Raw genomic sequence first — 19,023 nt, forward strand, 5'->3', positions numbered from 1 at the left:
GTAGCAGATATACATCACTAGTAGCATCAGCAGCAGATATACATCACTAGTAGCATCTGTAGCAGATATACATCACTAGTAGCATCAGCAGCAGATATACATCACTAGTAGCATCAGTAGCAGATATACATCACTAGTAGCATCAGCAGCAGATATACATCACTAGTAGCATCAGTAGCAGATATACATCACTAGTAGCATTGGTAGCAGATATACATCACTAGTAGCATCATCAGCAGATATACATCACTAGTAGCATCAGCAGCAGATATACATCACTAGTGGCATTGGTAGCAGATCCGCATCAGCAGCAGATATACATCACTAGTAGCATCAGTAGCAGATATACATCACTAGTAGCATCAGCAGCAGATATACATCACTAGTAGCATCAGTAGCAGATATACATCACTAGTAGCATCAGCAGCAGATATACATCACTAGTAGCATTGGTAGCAGATCCGCATCAGCAGCAGATATACATCACTAGTAGCATTGGTAGCAGATATACATCACTAGTATCATCAGCAGCAGATATACATCACTAGTAGCATCAGCAGCAGATATACATCTATAGTAGCATCATCAGCAGATATACATCACTAGTAGCATCAGTAGCAGATATACATCACTAGTAGCATCAGCAGCAGATATACATCACTAGTAGCATCAGCAGCAGATATACATCACTAGTAGCATCAGCAGCAGATATACATCACTAGTAGCATCAGCAGCAGATATACATCACTAGTAGCATTGGTAGCATATCCGCATCAGCAGCAGATATACATCACTAGTAGCATCAGCAGTAGATATACATCACTAGTAGCATCATCAGCAGATATACATCACTAGTAGCATCAGTAGCAGATATACATCACTAGTAGCATCAGCAGCAGATATACATCACTAGTAGCATCAGTAGCAGATATACATCACTAGTACCATCAGCAGCAGATATACATCACTAGTAGCATCAGTAGCAGATATACATCACTAGTAGCATCAGCAGCAGATATACATCACTAGTAGCATCAGTAGCAGATATACATCACTAGTAGCATTGGTAGCAGATATACATCACTAGTAGCATCATCAGCAGATATACATCACTAGTAGCATCAGCAGCAGATATACATCACTAGTAGCATTGGTAGCAGATCCGCATCAGCAGCAGATATACATCACTAGTAGCATCAGTAGCAGATATACATCACTAGTAGCATCAGCAGCAGATATACATCACTAGTAGCATCAGTAGCAGATATACATCACTAGTAGCATCAGCAGCAGATATACATCACTAGTAGCATTGGTAGCAGATCCGCATCAGCAGCAGATATACATCACTAGTAGCATTGGTAGCAGATATACATCACTAGTATAATCAGCAGCAGATATACATCACTAGTAGCATCAGCAGCAGATATACATCTATAGTAGCATCATCAGCAGATATACATCACTAGTAGCATCAGTAGCAGATATACATCACTAGTAGCATCAGCAGCAGATATACATCACTAGTAGCATCAGCAGCAGATATACATCACTAGTAGCATCAGCAGCAGATATACATCACTAGTAGCATCATCAGCAGATATACATCACTAGTAGCATTGGTAGCAGATATACATCACTAGTAGCATCAGCAGCAGATATACATCACCAGTAGCATCAGTAGCAGATATAAATCAATAGTAGCATCAGTAGCAGATATACATCACTAGTAGCATCAGTAGCAGATATACATCACTAGTAGCATCAGTAGCAGATATACATCACTAGTAGCATCAGTAGCAGATATACATCACTAGTAGCATTGGTAGCAGATATACATCACTAGTAGCATCAGTAGCAGATATACATCACTAGTAGCATCAGCAGCAGATATACATCACTAGTAGCAAAAGCAGCAGATATACATCACTAGTAGCATCAGCAGCAGATATACATCACTAGTAGCATCAGCAGCAGATATACATCACTAGTAGCAAAAGCAGCAGATACACAGTTTATTCGGAAAGTACTCAGACCCCATGACTTCTTCCACATTTTGTTACATTACAGCTTTATTCTACAATGGATTTTTTTTTAAATCCCTCATCAATCTACACACAATACCCCATAATGACACAGCAAAAAACAGGTTTTTAGAAATGTTTGCAAATTTATATAAAATATAAAACTGAAATATCACCTTTACATAATTATTCAGGCCCTTTACTCAGTACTTTGTTCAAGCACCTTTGGCAGCGATTACAGCCTCGAGTCCTCTTGGGTATGACGCTACAAGCTTGGCACACCTGTATTTGGGGAGTTTCTCCCATTCTTCTCTGCACATCCTCTCAAGCTCTGTCAGGTTGGATGGGGAGTGTCGCTACACAGCCTTTTCAGGTCTCTCCAGAGATGTTAGATCGGGTTCAAGTCTGGGCTCTGGCTGGGCCACTCAAGGACATTCAGAGACTTGTCCCGAAGCCACTCCTGCGTTGTCTTGGCTGTGTGCTTAGGGTCGTTGTCCTGTTGGAAGGTGAACATTCACCCCAGTCGGAGGTCCTGAGCACTTTGGAGCAGGTTTTCATCAAGGATCTCTTAGTACTTTGCTCCGTTCATCTTTCCCTCGATCCTGACTAGTCTTCCAGTCCCTGCCGCTGAAAAACATCCCCACAGCATGATGCTGCCACCATCATGCTTCACCGTAGGGATGGTGCAAGGTTTCCTCCAGATGTGACGCTTGGCATTCAGGTCAAAGAGTTCAATTTTGGTTTCATCAGACCAGAGAATCTTGTTTCTCATGGTCTGAGAGTCCTTTAGGTGCCTTTTGGCATACTCGAAGTGGGCTGTCATTTGTCTTTTACTGAGGAGTGGCTTCCGTCTGGCCACTACCATAAAGGCCTGATTGGTGGAGTGCTGAAGAGAAGGTTGTCCTTCTGGAAGGTTCTCCCATCTCCACAGAGGAACTCTGGAGCTCTGTCAGAGTGACCATCGGGTTTCTTGGTCACCTCCCTGACCAAGGCCCTTTTCCCCTGATAATAATGGTACCTTGCCCAGTGAAGCAGTAATAATGGTACCTTGCCCAGTGAAGCAGTAATAATGGTACCTTGCCCAGTGAACCAGTAATAATGGTACCTTGCCCAGTGAAGCAGTAATAATGGTACCTTGCCCAGTAAACCAGTAATAACGGTACCTTGCCCAGTGAGGCAGTAATAATGGTACCTTGCCCAGTGAAGCAGTAATAATGGTACCTTGCCCAGTGAAGCAGTAATAATGGTACCTTGCCCAGTGAACCAGTAATAATGGTACCTTGCCCAGTGAAGCAGTAATAATGGTACCTTGCCCAGTAAACCAGTAATAATGGTACCTTGCCCAGTGAGGCAGTAATAATGGTACCATGCCCAGTGAGGCACTAATAATGGTACCTTGCCCAGTGAACCAGTAATAATGGTAGCCCAGTGAAGCAGTAATAATGGTAGCCCGGTGAGGCAGTAATAATGGTACCTTGCCCAGTGAGGCAGTAATAATGGTACCTTGCCCAGTGAAGCAGTAATAATGGTAGCCCGGTGAGGCAGTAATAATGGTACCATGCCCAGTGAGGCAGTAATAATGGTACCTTGCCCAGTGAAGCAGTAATAATGGTACCTTGCCCGGTGAGGCAGTAATAATGGTACCTTGCCCAGTGAAGCAGTAATAATGGTAGCCCGGTGAGGCAGTAATAATGGTACCTTGCCCAGTGAGGCAGTAATAATGGTACCTTGCCCAGTGAAGCAGTAATAATGGTAGCCCGGTGAGGCAGTAATAATGGTACCATGCCCAGTGAGGCAGTAATAATGGTACCTTGCCCAGTGAAGCAGTAATAATGGTACCTTGCCCGGTGAGGCAGTAATAATGGTACCTTGCCCAGTGAAGCAGTAATAATGGTAGCCCGGTGAGGCAGTAATAATGGTACCTTGCCCAGTGAAGCAGTAATAATGGTAGCCCAGTGAGGCAGTAATAATGGTACCTTGCCCAGTGAGGCAGTAATAATGGTAGCCCAGAGAGGCAGTAATAATGGTAGCCCAGTGAGGCAGTAATAATGGTACCTTGCCCAGTGAAGCAGTAATAATGGTACCTTGCCCAGTGAAGCAGTAATAATGGTACCTTGCCCAGTGAGGCAGTAATAATGGTACCTTGCCCAGTGAGGCAGTAATAATGGTACCTTGCCCAGTGAGGCAGTAATAATGGTACCTTGCCCAGTGAACCAGTAATAATGGTACCTTGCCCAGTGAGGCAGTAATAATGGTACCTTGCCCAGTAAACCAGTAATAATGGTACCTTGCCCAGTGAGGCAGTAATAATGGTACCTTGCCCAGTAAACCAGTAATAATGGTACCTTGCCCAGTGAAGCAGTAATAATGGTAGCCCAGTGAGGCAGTAATAATGGTACCTTGCCCAGTGAAGCAGTAATAATGGTACCATGCCCAGTGAGGCAGTAATAATGGTACCTTGCCCAGTGAGGCAGCACGGCCGGATCTTCTCAATGATATCCACACAGATGAGAGCGAAGAGCACCAGAGAGACGGGCAGCTCAGAGAAGTGGTCCTGTCTGTACTGTGGTCCCTTATCCACCTGCACCTGCATGGACCAACACAGAGCGAGATTGGGTTAGGGTTTAGGGCTAGGGGTTAAAGTTAGTGTTAGATGTCAGGGGTTAAGTTTAGAGCTAGGGTTAAGGCAGTTCAGAGAAGTGGTCCTGTCTGTACTGTGGTCCTTTAAGGGTTAGAGCTAAGGGTTAAGGTTAGGGTTGGGTTTAAGTTTAGGATTAGGGCTAGGATTAGGGCTAGGGGTTAAGGTTAGAGTTCAGGGGTTGGGGTTAGGGTTAAGGCAGCTCAGAGTATCTGTCCACCTGCACCTTGATCAACATAGACTGTCAGGAAAATGTCTTCTGTAACCACGTTTCCATCAAATTTTAATGCGAGTAAAGTCATACCTTAAAAAAAAGTAAACAGCCTGTCATGGAACCAGGAAGTTTTGGTACAATTTTATAAATGCTGACAGATAATTGGTTCATTCAACATGGTGGGATATTTTTGTGTCAGTGAAATTAATTATGCAAGAAATGGCAGCGGAAACACCTTTATGCGCAAATATTTATATAATAACCATCATATGGAGTAATGCGATATGGTGTGTGGTCCTCCCACTACAACTCTGGAAAGCATAGAGTTTATTAGGCTACAGATTAAATAAATGATGATGAACTTCACAGGGTGGTGAAAGGTCGTGATATATTGAGGGGCTGATTCTGGTGATATGATGATTGATGCTTGATTGCCGTTTGACAAAGAAAAATATTCTCGCCCTTATCCATAATAATCTCATGTAGACTATACCCACACAGCATCTGCCTGCTGTATATATATATATATATATATATATATATATATATATATATATATATATATATATATATATATATATATATATAGGCATCTATATCCACACTGTATCTGCCTGCTGTGTGTATATATATATATATATATATATATATATATATATATATATATAGGCATCTATATCCACACTGTACCTGCCTGCTGTTTATATATATATATATATAGGCATCTATATCCACACTGTATCTGCCTGCTGTATATATATATATATATACACAGTGAGGGAAAAAAGAATTTGATCCCCTGCTGATTTTGTACGTTTGCCCACTGACAAAGACATGATCAGTCTATCATTTTAATGGTAGGTTTATTTGAACAGTGAGAGACAGAATAACAACAAAATAATCCAGAAAAACGCATGTCTAAATTGTTATAAATTGATTTGCATTTTAATGAGGGAATTAAGTATTTGACCCCTCTGCAAAACATGACTTAGTACTTGGTGGCAAAACCCTTGTTGGCAATCACAGAGGTCAGATGTTTCTTGTAGTTGGCTACCAGGTTTGCACACATCTCAGGAGGGATTTTGTCCCACTCCTCTTTGCAGATCTTCTCCAAGTCATTAAGGTTTCGAGGCTGACGTTTGGCAACTCGAACCTTCAGCTCCCTCCACAAATGTTCTATGGGATTAAGGTCTGGCTAGGCCACTCCAGGACCTTCATGTGCTTCTTCTTGAGCCACTCCTTTGTTGCCTTGGCCGTGTGTTTTGGGTCATTGTCATGCTGGAATACCCATCCACGACCCATTTTCAATGCCCTGGCTGAGGGAAGGAGGTTCTCACCCAAGATTTGACGGTACATGGCCCCGTCCATCGTCCCTTTGATGCGGTGAAGTTGTCCTGTCCCCTTAGCAGAAAAACACCCCCAAAGCAAAATCTTTCCACCTCCATGTTTGAAGGTGGGGATGGTGTTCTTGGGGTCATAGGCAGCATTCCTCCTCCTCCAAACACGGTGAGTTGAGTTGATGCCAAAGAGCACGATTTTGGTCTCATCTGACCACAACACTTTCACCCAGTTCTCCTCTGAATCATTCAGATGTTCATTGGCAAACTTCAGATGGCCCTGTATATGTGCTTTCTTGAGCAGGGGGACCTTGCGGGTGCTGCAGGATTTCAGTCCTTCACGGCGTAGTGTGTTACCAATTGTTTTCTTGGTGACTATGGTCCCAGCTGCCTTGAGATCATTGACAAGTTCCTCCTGTTTAGTTCTGGGCTGATTCCTCACCGTTCTCATGATCATTGCAACTCCACGAGCTGAGATCTTGCATGGAGCCCCAAGCCGAGGGAGAAAGAACAGTTATTTTGTGTTTCTTCCATTTGCGAATAATCGCACCAACTGTTGTCACCTTCTCACCAAGCTGCTTGGCGATGTTCTTGTAGCCCATTCCAGCCTTGTGTAGGTCTACAATCTTGTCCCTGACATCCTTGGAGAGCTCTTTGGTCTTGGCCATGGTGGAGAGTTTGGAATCTGATTGATTGATTGCTTCTGTGGACAGGTGTCTTTTATACAGGTAACAAGTTGAGCTTAGGAGCACTCCCTTTAAGAGTGTGCTACTAATCTCAGCTCGTTACCTGTATAAAAGACACCTGGGAGCCAGAAATCTTTCTGATTGAGAGGGGGTCAAATACTTATTTCCCTCATTAAAATGCAAATCAATTTATAACATTTTTTACATGCGTTTTTCTGGATTTTTTTGTTGTTATTCTGTCTTTCACTGTTCAAATAAACCTACCATTAAAATTATAGACTGATCATTTCTTTGTCAGTGGGCAAACGTTCAAAATCAGCAGGGGATCAAATACTTTTTTCCCTCACTGTATATATAGGCATCTATATCCACACAGCCTACCCACACTGATTTTTATCTGCAACAAGTCAGTTTGGTGGAAACACCACTGGTGGGAAGAATTTGCATATTTTCTTTTAGCAGATTTATGAATATTCGCATGAAACTCTGTCGCCAACTGGATGGAAATCTAGCTATAGAGAGACACTGTCAGGAAAATGTCTTCATTGAGACACTGTCAGGAAAACGTCTTCATTGAGACACTGTCAGGAAAATGTCTTAATTGAGACACTGTCAGGAAAACGTCTTCATAGAGACACTGTCAGGAAAATGTCTTCATTGAGATAACGAGAAATCAAAAATCTTCGTTATAAGATTTTGGGCAGTGCTAAAACAACATTCCATATTATATTGTGATGGAACATTTTATGTTGGTGCTTTTTTTTCTATTTACCAATTTCTATGTTCTATGTTTGTGCTTTTCTATAAACCAATTTCTGTGTTCATGCAAGTGACTGATTGAACGAATCCTCACTACCAGTGTCTGCAATTTGGCAGTACGTCCAGAACCTTGTTTAGAGAAAGGGATATCTCAGTTTCAATGTCTCAGCTTAGAGAGAACAAGCCTCGTGAGGTATTGGTCTGTCACATGCATGACCCAGTATTGGTCAGTCACATGAATGAAGCGAATGTTAATGATTAATTAATTATGAATAAGCTAAATCATGCAAATATGACTTGTCAGTATATAAAGGAACTAACGGGACTGCCCCGTTAGAGCTCCAGACAGACATTCACTACAGTGCATCAAGTTGGTTGGAACCTCTCCAGCGTGCTGATAATAAACAATTATTCATTTAAGGTTGACTTCGAGTGTCCCTGTGTATGAATTTCCATGACAATATGAAGCCATCTGGTTTTATTAAAAGTCATAACACCCAGTAAGATCTCATTGAATGTCCTGAACTCCAGCGAAGGAGATACCATAAACAGGAATGTAGCTGATATACAGTGAGGGAAAAAAGTATTTGATCCCCTGCTGATTTTGTACGTTTGCCCACTGACAAAGAAATGATCAGTCTAATAATGTTAATGGTAGGTTTATTTGAATAGTGAAAGACAGAAGAACAACAGAAAAAACCAGAAAAACGCATGTCAAAAATGTTATAAATTGATTTGCATTTTAATGAGGGAAATAAGTATTTGACCCCCTCTCAATCAGAAAGATTTCTGGCTCCCAGGTGTCTTTTATACAGATAACGAGCTGAGATTAGGAGCACACTCTTAAAGGGAGTGCTCCTAATCTCAGCATGTTACCTGTATAAAATACACCTGTCCACAGAAGCAATCAATCAATCAGATTCCAAACTCTCCACCTTGGCCAAAACCAAAGAGTTCTCCATGGATGTCAGGGACAAGTATGTAAACCTACACAAGGCTGGAATGGGCTACAAGACCATCGCCAAGCAGCTTGGTGAGAAGGTGACAACAGTTGATGTGATTATTCGCAAATGTTAGAAACACAAAAGAACTGTCAATCTCCCTCGGCCTGGGGCTCCATGCAAGATCTCACCTCGTGGAGTTGCAATGATCATGAGAACGGTGAGGAATCAGCCCAGAACTACACGGGAGGATCTTGTCAATGATCTCAAGGCAGCTGGGACCATAGTCACCAAGAAAACAATTGGTAACACACTACGCCGTGAAGGACTGAAATCCTGCTGCGCCCGCAAGGTCCCCCCTGCTCAAGAAAGCACATATACAGGGCCGTCTGAAGTTTGCCAATGAACATCTGAATGATTCAGAGGAGAACTGGGTGAAAGTGTTGTGGTCAGATGAGACCAAAATCGAGCTCTTTGGCATCAACTTAACGTGTTTGGAGGAGGAGAAATGCTGCCTATGACCCCAAGAACACCATCCCCACCTTCAAACATGGAGGTGGAAACATTATGCTTTGGGGGTGTTTTTCTGCTAAGGGGACAGGACAACTTCACCGCATCAAAGGGACGATGGACGGGGCCATGTACCGTCAAATCTTGGGTGAGAACCTCCTTCCCTCAGCCAGGGCATTGAAAATGGGTCGTGGATGGGTATTCCAGCATGACAATGACCCAAAACACACGGCCAAGGCAACATAGGAGTGGCTCAAGAAGAAGCACATTAAGGTCCTGGAGTGGCCTAGCCAGTCTCCAGACCTTAATCCCATAGAAAATCTGTGGAGGGAGCTGAAGGTTCGAGTTGCCAAACGTCAGCCTCGAAACCTTAATAACTTGGAGAAGATCTGCAAAGAGGAGTGGAACAAAATCCCTCCTGAGATGTGTGCAAACCTGGTGGCCAACTACAAGAAACGTCTGACCTCTGTGATTGCCAACAAGGGTTTTGCCACCAAGTACTAAATCATGTTTTGCAGAGGGGTCAAATACTTATTTCCCTCATTAAAATGCAAATCAATTTATAACATTTTTTACATGCGTTTTCTGGATTTTTTTGTTGTTATTCTGTATCTCACTGTTCAAATAAACCTACCATTAAAATTATAGACTGATCATGTTGTCACGATCGTTTACGAACGAGAAGGACCAAGGCGCAGCGTGATATGCATTCATATTTATTAACGACTAAACACATGACAAAACAACAAACGAAACGTGAAGTCCAAGGTAGCATACACACAACATACCTTACACGGAACAAGATCCCACAACTAACAGGTGCCAAATGGCTGCCTAAGTATGGTCCCCAATCAGAGACAACGAGCTACAGCTGCCTCTGATTGGGAACCACCCCGGCCAACATAGATCTACACATTCTAGAACCATAGAAACAACATAACACGGAATATACACAACCTGACTCAACAAATAAACGTCCCCTGAGTCAGGGCGTGACAGTACCCCCCCCCCCCCCAAAGGTGCGGACTCCGACCGCGCCACATAAACATAACAGGGTAGGGGCCAGGTGGGCATTCCGCCTCGGAGGCGGATCCGGCTCCGGGCATGACCACCACTTACTCTCCACCTCCCTGTTGCGCCCATGGTCTGGTCTGGACCTCGACGTGCTGCTTCCCCTCTCCTTCCTCCCACGACGTACCAAGCCCTGTCTGGACCCTGGTGTGGGAGTCCCCGAACCTGGAGAGGGGCTGACGTCTGGGTCTGGACTGGAACCGCTGACTGGAGCTGGACCCGACGACGGTGGATCGAACTGCTCTGGCTCCGGAGTGGAGCCGCTGACCGGAGCTGGATCAGGCACCGGTGGAGCGGACTGCTCTGGCTCCGGAGTGGAGCGGCTGACCGGAGCTGGACTGGACCCCGGTGGAGCGGATTGCTCTGGCTCCGGAGTGAATACGCTGACCGGAGTAGGACTGGACCCCGGTGGAGCGGATTGCTCTGGCTCCGGAGTGGAGCAGCTGACCGGTGCCGGACCAGGCACCGGTGGAACAGGCACGGGCCGTGCCGGACTGGACACACGCACCACTGGCTTGGTGCGGGGAGCAGGAACGGACCGGGCTGACGACGCGCACCACTGGCTTGGTGCGGGGAGCAGGAACAGGCCGGGCCGGGCTGGCGACGCGCACCACTGGCTTGGTGTGAGGGGCAGGAACAGGCCGGACCGGGCTGGCGACGCGCACCACTGGCTTGGTGCGAGGGACAGGAACAGGCCGGACCGGGCTGGCGACACGCACCACTGGCTTAGTGCGGGGAGCAGGAACAGGCCAGGCCGGGCTGGCGACGCGCACCACTGGCTTGGTGTGAGGGGCAGGAACAGGCCGGACCGGGCTGGCGACGCGCACCACTGGCTTGGTGCGAGGGACAGGAACAGGCCGGACCGGGCTGGCGACGCGCACCACTGGCTTAGTGCGGGGAGCAGGAACGGGCCGGACCGTACTGGGAACACACACCACTGGCTTAGTGCGGGGAGCAGGAACGGGTCGGGCCGTACTGGGAACACGCACCACTAACTTAGTGCGGGGAGCAGGAACGGGCCGGACCGTACTGGGAACACACACCACTGGCCTTGTGCGGGAAGCAGGAATGGGTCGGGCCGTACTGGGAACACGCACCACTGGTTTAGTGCAGGGAGCAGGAACGGGTCGGGCCGTACTGGGAACACGCACCACTAACTTAGTGCGGGGAGCAGGAACGGGCCGGACCGTACTGGGAACACACACCACTGGCCTTGTGCGGGAAGCAGGAATGGGTCGGGCCGTACTGGGAACACGCACCACTGGTTTAGTGCGGGGATCAGGAACGGGCCGGACCGGACTGGCGACACGCACCACTTTCTTGGTGCGAGAAGCGGGACTGGGTTCCCTTATAAACCCCCGCTCCTTCTGCTGCCTAACCAGCTCCTCTCGCCGTGCCTCTACACTCTCCTTCTCCCTTATAGCCTCCTGTAGCTCCTCCCTCTGACCAAATAACTCCTGCTCCCTCTGGACCAATAGCCCCCGTAACCTGGTGGCCTCCTCTCCTAACCTGCAGATCCGCCCTGTCGCTGCCTCCTGCTGCCTCGTCGTCCACACCGTGTGCCCCCCCCCCCAAATTTTTATTGGGGTTGCCTCTCGGGTCTCCGTCGTCGGCACTGTTGGCGCCGTTTCTCCTCTCCTACCTGGGCATCCTCCTTCATCGCCTTCCTGTAGCGGACGGCCTCCTCCGTGATTCTCCCCCAAACGAGGAGGACATCTACTAACGTAACCTCCTGTTTAATTCCCAGCGTTTGTTCCTGAACACGCTGCTTGGTCCTATTTTGGTGGGATCTTCTGTCGCGATCGTTTACGAACGAGAAGGACCAAGGCGCAGCGTGATATGCATTCATATTTATTAATGACTAAACACACGACAAAACAACAAACGAAACGTGAAATCCAAGGTAGCATACACACAACATACCTTACACGGAACAAGATCCCACAACTAACAGGTGCCAAAAGGCTGCCTAAGTATGGTCCCCAATCAGAGACAACGAGCTACAGCTGCCTCTGATTGGGAACCACCCCTGCCAACATAGATCTACACATTCTAGAATCTACACCATAGAAACAACATAACACGGAATATACACACCCTGACTCAACAAATAAACGTCCCCTGAGTCAGGGCGTGACACATGTCTTTGTCAGTGGGCAAACTTACAAAATCAGCAGGGGATCAAATACTTTTTTCCCTCACTGTATTTTGTGACCAAGTGTTGGATATTCGGGTTAAGGTTAAAGTGAGAAGATTAAGGTGAGAAGGTTAGGGTTAGGGTGAGAAGGTTAGGGTTAGGGTGAGAAGGTGAGGGTTAGGGTGAGAAGGTTAGAGTTAGGGTGAGAAGGTGAGGGTTAGCGTGAGAATGTAATGACATGATGTAACCTTTGAGTTGTGTTTGAATTCCTGCTTCATTCCACCGGGGATCAGGTTAATAGTCAACCTGTTGTCTTCAGGATTGTTACCAAGTACCTGACTCCCCGTCACAGTCCTGTACGTGAGTGTGTGTGTGTGTGTGGTGTGTGTGTGTGTGTGTGTGTGTGTGTGTGTGTGTGTGTGTGTGTGTGAGTGAGTGAGTGAGTGTGTGTTTGGTCACTGTGGCCACATACTTCACTTACAAGAGAGTCATAAAGTCACGTGACACATTTATATAATGTAAGAAAAACATTTTTACCTTGGAACCGGCGATCAGAATAGAGAAGCATGGTAACGTGCACAGAATCACATAGGCCAATGTTGTTGGTCTCCTGAAAAACAGCATGTTAGTCAAGGACATGTCCATACCACAACCCTTATCCTAACAGCATGTGAATGTAATGTATAATGCAATCTATAATGTATAATTGAATGTATGTGATGTATAATATATTATGTAATTTATAATGTATAATGAAATGTATAATGTGCAATGTATGATGTACTGTATTACTTAACGTATAATGCAAAGTGTAATGTATAAAGTATAATTTAATGAATAATATATAATGTATGTGATGTAGTGCATTTGGAAAGTATTCAGACCCCTTGACTCTTTCCACCCTTTATTATGTTACAGCCTTATTCTAAAATGGATTACATTGGTTTTCCCCTCATCAAACTACACACAATACCCCATAATGACGACCCTAATGATAACCCTAACCCTAATGATAACCCTAACCCTAATGATAACCCTAACCCTAATGATAACCCTAACCCTAATGATAACCCTAACCCTAACCCAATAATGACGAAGCATAAACTTTTTTAGAAAATGTTCCAAATGTGTGTGTGTGTGTGTGTGTGTGTGTGTGTGTGTGTATGTATATATATATATATATATATATATATATATATATATATATATATATATACAGTGGGGAGAACAAGTATTTGATACACTGCCGAAAATCACATTGTATGATTTTTAAGTAATTAATTTGCATTTTATTGCATGACATAAGTATTTGATACATCAGAAAAGCAAAACGTAATATTTGGTACAGAAACCTTTGTTTGCAATTACAGAGATCATACGTTTCCTGTAGGTCTTGACCAGGTTTGCACACACTGCAGCAGGGATTTTGGCCCACTCCTCCATACAGACCTTCTCCAGATCCTTCAGGTTTCGGGGCTGTCGCTGGGCAATACGGACTTTCAGCTCCCTCCAAAGATTTTCTATTGGGTTCAGGTATGGAGACTAGCTAGGCCACTCCAGGACCTTGAGATGCTTCTTACGGAGCCACTCCTTAGTTGCCCTGGCTGTGTGTTTCGGGTCGGTGTCATGCTGGAAGACCCAGCCACAACCCATCTTCAATGCTCTTACTGAGGGAAGGAGGTTGTTGGCCAAGATCTCACGATACATGGCCCCATCCATCCTCCCCTCAATACGGTGCAGTCATCCTGTCCCCTTTGCATATATATATCTTCTAAGAGTTTATTTCGGGAGATGGTAACTCGTTAAACAACTTCTTCCGTGGTGCCCCAAATTCCTAATGAGTTAATTTAATCGAGTGACAATTAAACATAGTCGGTGATTCGAAAAATAACAGTCATACATTAAAGTAAGTCACGTCACAACAATGTGATGTAGAATGTATGTAATGTATAATATAATGTAATTTATCATGTATACTCTAATGTATAATGTAATGCATAATGTAATGTATAATGTATAATATATAATGTATGTGATGTATAATGTAATGTATAATGTATAATATATAATGTATGTGATGTATAATGTAATGTATAATGTATAATATATAATGTATGTGATGTATAATGTAATGTATAATATGTAAGGTATAATGCAAAGTGTAATGTATAATGTAATGTAATGAATAATATATAATGTATGTGATGTACAGTGCATTCAGAAAGTATTCAGAGCCCTTGACTTTTTCCACATTTTGTTACATTCAGCCTTATTCTAAAACTACACACAATACCCCATAATGACAAAGCAAAAACTGTTTTTTTAGAAATGTATTAAAAATAAAAGAATCTGAAATATAACATTTACATAAGTATTCAGAACCTTTACTCAGTACTTTGTTGAAGCACCTTTGGCAGCGATTACAGCCTCGAGTCTTCTTGGGTATGACGCTACAAGCTTGGCTCAGGTTGGATGGGGAGCGTCGCTGCACAGCTATTTTCAGGTTTCTACAGATATGTTAGATCGGGTTCAAGTCCGGGCTCAGGCTGGGCCACTCAAGGACATTCAGAGAATTGTCCCAAAGGCACTCCGAGCGCTGTCTTGACTGTGTGCTTAGGGTCGTTGTCCAGTTGGAAGGTGAACCTTGGCCCAAGTCTGAGGTCCTGAGTGCTCTGGAGCAGATTTTCATCAAGAATCTCTCTGTACTTTGCTCCGTTCATCTTTCCCTCGATCCTGACTAGTCTCCCAGTCCCTGCAGCTGAAAAACATCCCCAACATGCCACCACCATGCTTCACCGTAGGAATGGTGCCAGGTTTCCTCCAGACGTGATGCTTGACATTCAGGCCAAAGAGTTCAATCTTGGTTTCATCAGACCCAGAGTCTTTAGGTGCATTTCGGCAAACTCCAATCGGGCTGTCATGTGCCTTTTACTGACGAGTGGCTTCAATCTGGCCACTCTACCATGAAGGCCTGATTGGTGGAGTGCTGCAGAGATGGTTGTCCTTCTGGAAGGTTCTCCCATCTCCACAGAGGAACTCTGGAGCTCTGTCAGAGTGACCATCGGGTTCTTGGTCACCTTATATAGACAGGTGTGTGCCTTTCCAAATCATGTCCAATCAATTGAATTTACCACAGGTGGACTCCAATCAAGTTGTAGAAATATCTCAAGGATGATCAATGGAAACAGGATGCACCTAAGCTCAATTTCGAGTCTCATAGCAATGTGTAAATAGGGTAATTCCGTTTTTTATGTTTAATTCATTTGCAAACTTTCTAAAAACCTGTTTTTGTATTGCGTGTATTGTGTGTAGATTGATGAGGAAAAAAATTATTTTAATACATTTCAGAATAAGACTAATGTAACAGAATGTGGAAAAAGTTGAGGGGTCTGAATACTTTCCGAAGGCACTGTATATGGTCATGTATCATGTATAATGTAGTATATAATGTAATATGTAATGTATAATGTACTGTTATGTATAATGTCATATATAATGTATAATGCACAACATAATTCATCTGATCTCTGATATTACACAGGTACTCAAGGAGTAGGAAGAGCAAGGGGGGGGGGGGGGGGCTGATCTCTGATATTACACAGGTACTCAAGGAGTAGGAGAAGGAAGAGCAGGGGGGCTGATCTCTGATATTACACAGGTACTCAAGGAGTAGGAGAAGGAAGAGCAGGGGGGGGGCTGATTTCTGATATTACACAGGTACTCAAGGAGTAGGAGAAGGAAGAGCAGGGGGGGGCTGATCTCTGATATTACACAGGTACTCAAGGAGTAGGAGAAGGAAGAGCGGGGGGGGGCTGATCTCTGATATTACACAGGTACTCAAGGAGTAGGAGAAGGAAGGGCAGGGGGGGCTGAACTCTGATATTACACAGGTACTCAAGGAGTAGGAGAAGGAAGAGCAGGGGGGGCTGAACTCTGATATTACACAGGTACTCAAGGAGTAGGAGAAGGAAGAGCAGGGGGGGCTGATCTCTGATATTACACAGGAACTCAAGGAGTAGGAGAAGGAAGAGCAGGGGGGGCTGATCTCTGATATTACACAGGTACTCAAGGAGTAGGAGAAGGAAGAGCAGGGGGGGCTGAACTCTGATATTACACAGGTACTCAAGGAGTAGGAGAAGGAAGAGCAGGGGGGGGCTGATCTCTGATATTACACAGGTACTCATGGAGTAGGAGAAGTAAGAGCAGGGGGGGCTGATCTCTGATATTACACAGGTACTCAAGGAGTAGGAGAAGGAAGAGCAGGGGGGGGGGCTGATCTCTGATATTACACAGGTACTCAAGGAGTAGGAGAAGGAAGAGCGGGGGGGCTGAACTCTGATATTACACAGGTACTCAAGGAGTAGGAGAAGGAAGAGCAGGGGGGGCTGAACTCTGATATTACACAGGAACTCAATGAGTAGGAGAAGGAAGAGCAGGGGGGATGAACTCTGACATTACACAGGACTGTATAATATAAAGTATAATGTAATGCATAATATATAATGTATAATGTAATGTAAAATATAATGTATAATATAATGTAATTTATAATGTATAATGTGTAAACTATATTTCCCTTTTTTATCTTTTTGATAAATGTCAAGTTATCACCTCTAAAATGTCAATAAAATACTATAAAGAGTTTATATAATGTCTCATTACATACAATGCATTCTAAAGTATTCAGACCCCTTCCCCACATTTTGTTACATTTCAGCCGTATTCTAAAATTGATGAAATTATTTATTTCCTTCATCAATTTACACACAACACATAATGACAAACCAAAAACAGTTTTTTAGAAAGTGTAGCAAACAAATAAATCATAATATCACATTTACATAATTATTCAGTATTCAGACCCTTTACTCACCCTTTCTTCTACTCTCAACCTCTCCGATCATTTTCATGATGTCCATCCGGTTACTCAGTACTTTGTTGAAGCACCTTTGGCAGCGATTACAGCCTAGAGTCTTCTTGGGTATGACGCTACAAGCTTGGCACACCTGTGGCGTTTCTCCCATTCTTCTCTGCAGATCCTGTCAAGCTCTGCCAGGTTGGATGGGGAGCATCGCTGCACAGCTATTGTCAGGTCTCTCCAGAGATGTTTGATCGGGTTCAGGTCGGGCTCTGGCTGGGCCACTCAAGGACACTCCCACAGCATGTTGCTGCCACCACTATGCTTCACCATAGGGATGGTGTCAGGTTTCCTCCAGATGTGACGCTTGGCATTCAGGCCAAAGAGTTCAATCTCGGTTTCATCATACCAGAGAATCTTGTTTCTCATGGTCTGAGAGTCCTTTAGGTGCCTTTTGGCAAACTCCAAGCGGGCTGTCATGTGCCTTTTACTGACGAGTGGCTTCCATCTGGCCACTATACCATAAAGGCCTGATTGGTGGAGTGCTGCAGAGATAGTTGTCCTTCTGGAAGGTTCTCCCATCTCCACAGGGGAACTCTGGAGCTCTGTCAGAGTGACCATCGGGTTCTTGGTCACCTCCCTGACTACGGCCCTTCTCCCCCGACTGCTCAGTTTGGCCAGGTGGCCAGCTCTAGGAAGAGTCTTGGTGATTCCAAACTTCTTCCATTTAAGAATGATGGAGGCCACTGTGTTCGTTGGGACCTTCAATGCTGCATAAATTGTTTGGTACCCTTCCCCAGATCTGTGCCTCAACACAGTCCTGTCTCGGAGCTCTACGGACAATTCCTTTGTCCTCATGGCTTGGTTTTGCTCTAACATGCACTATCAACTGTGGGATCTTATATAGACAGGTGTGTGCCTTTCCAAATCATGTCCAATCAATTGAATTTGCCACAGGTGGACTCCAATCAAGTTGTAGAAACATCTCAAGGATGATCAATGAAAACAGGATGCACCGGAGCTCAATTTCGAGTCTCATAGCAAAGGGTCTGAATACTTATGTAAATAAGGTATTTGTTTTATATTTTTAATACATTTGCAAATATTTCTAAAAACATGTTTTCGCTTTGTCACTATGAGGTACTGTGTGTAGATTGATGAGGAAAAAAGGTATTTGATCCATTTTATAATAAGGCTGTAACGTAACAAAATGTGGAAAAAGGGAAGATGTCTGAATCCTTTCCGAATGCACTGAATAATGTAATGCATAATCTAATGTACTCACCACTGCGTGATGTCTGTGATGACCGTGCGCTGCTTGAGGACAAGGTACCGGAGAGGAACCCAGACTAGCAGAGATACAGAGGTAACGTAGGCCATGGAAGCTGCTACCACCAGCCAATAGGCAGTCAGATCTCCTCTGACATGGAGCATCAGGGAAGCAAACCTCTCCATCACCACGAACATTGGAACACTGAGACAAGAGACCTCTAACACCTCGTACACCACCAGCTTGATCATCCGCCCTGATGGCATCTTGTCTGTAACCCTTGTCCCCCAGAGTTTAGAACCAGCCCCTTCCTTTATCAACCTCTCAAAACCAGTCTGGTCTGAAACCCTTTCAATTCTCTGTCTGGTCTGAAACTACTCCTGTTCTGTCTGACTGGAGCAGAAACCAGTGACCCCTCCTGTGGACTCTGCTCACCAACTATGCTTACACATCACTGGTCAGCATCACACTACTCGGGGAATCGTATACTTTTATTACCAAGGCAATGAGGCAGTCACGCTCACCTTTTTATGGTGTCACAAAAAGAAGCAGTCTAAGGGGAAAAATATTGTTGAACA

At 44.6% G+C, this 19,023-nt stretch overlaps 1 protein-coding gene across 1 annotated transcript in view; it reads right to left on the bottom strand.

Moving 5' to 3' along the window:
• LOC311121117 (transmembrane protein 236-like) overlaps nucleotides 1–18,711 on the bottom strand; it is a gene marked incomplete at both ends in the record, with an annotated part of 34,207 nt that extends 15,496 nt beyond the window's left edge. Inside the window, 3 exons of the mRNA XM_084195649.1 lie at nucleotides 4,482–4,611; nucleotides 12,855–12,927; nucleotides 18,461–18,711. Coding sequence (XP_084051775.1) covers nucleotides 4,482–4,611; nucleotides 12,855–12,927; nucleotides 18,461–18,711 — 454 coding nt within the window. The remainder of the gene's footprint in view (nucleotides 1–4,481; nucleotides 4,612–12,854; nucleotides 12,928–18,460) is intronic.
• Between the last annotated feature and the right edge of the window lie 312 nt (nucleotides 18,712–19,023).

The sequence above is a fragment of the Coregonus lavaretus genome, assembly GCF_964263955.1.
Source record: "Coregonus lavaretus genome assembly, contig: HAP1_SCAFFOLD_359, whole genome shotgun sequence".
Classification (NCBI taxonomy): Eukaryota; Metazoa; Chordata; class Actinopteri; order Salmoniformes; family Salmonidae; genus Coregonus; species Coregonus lavaretus.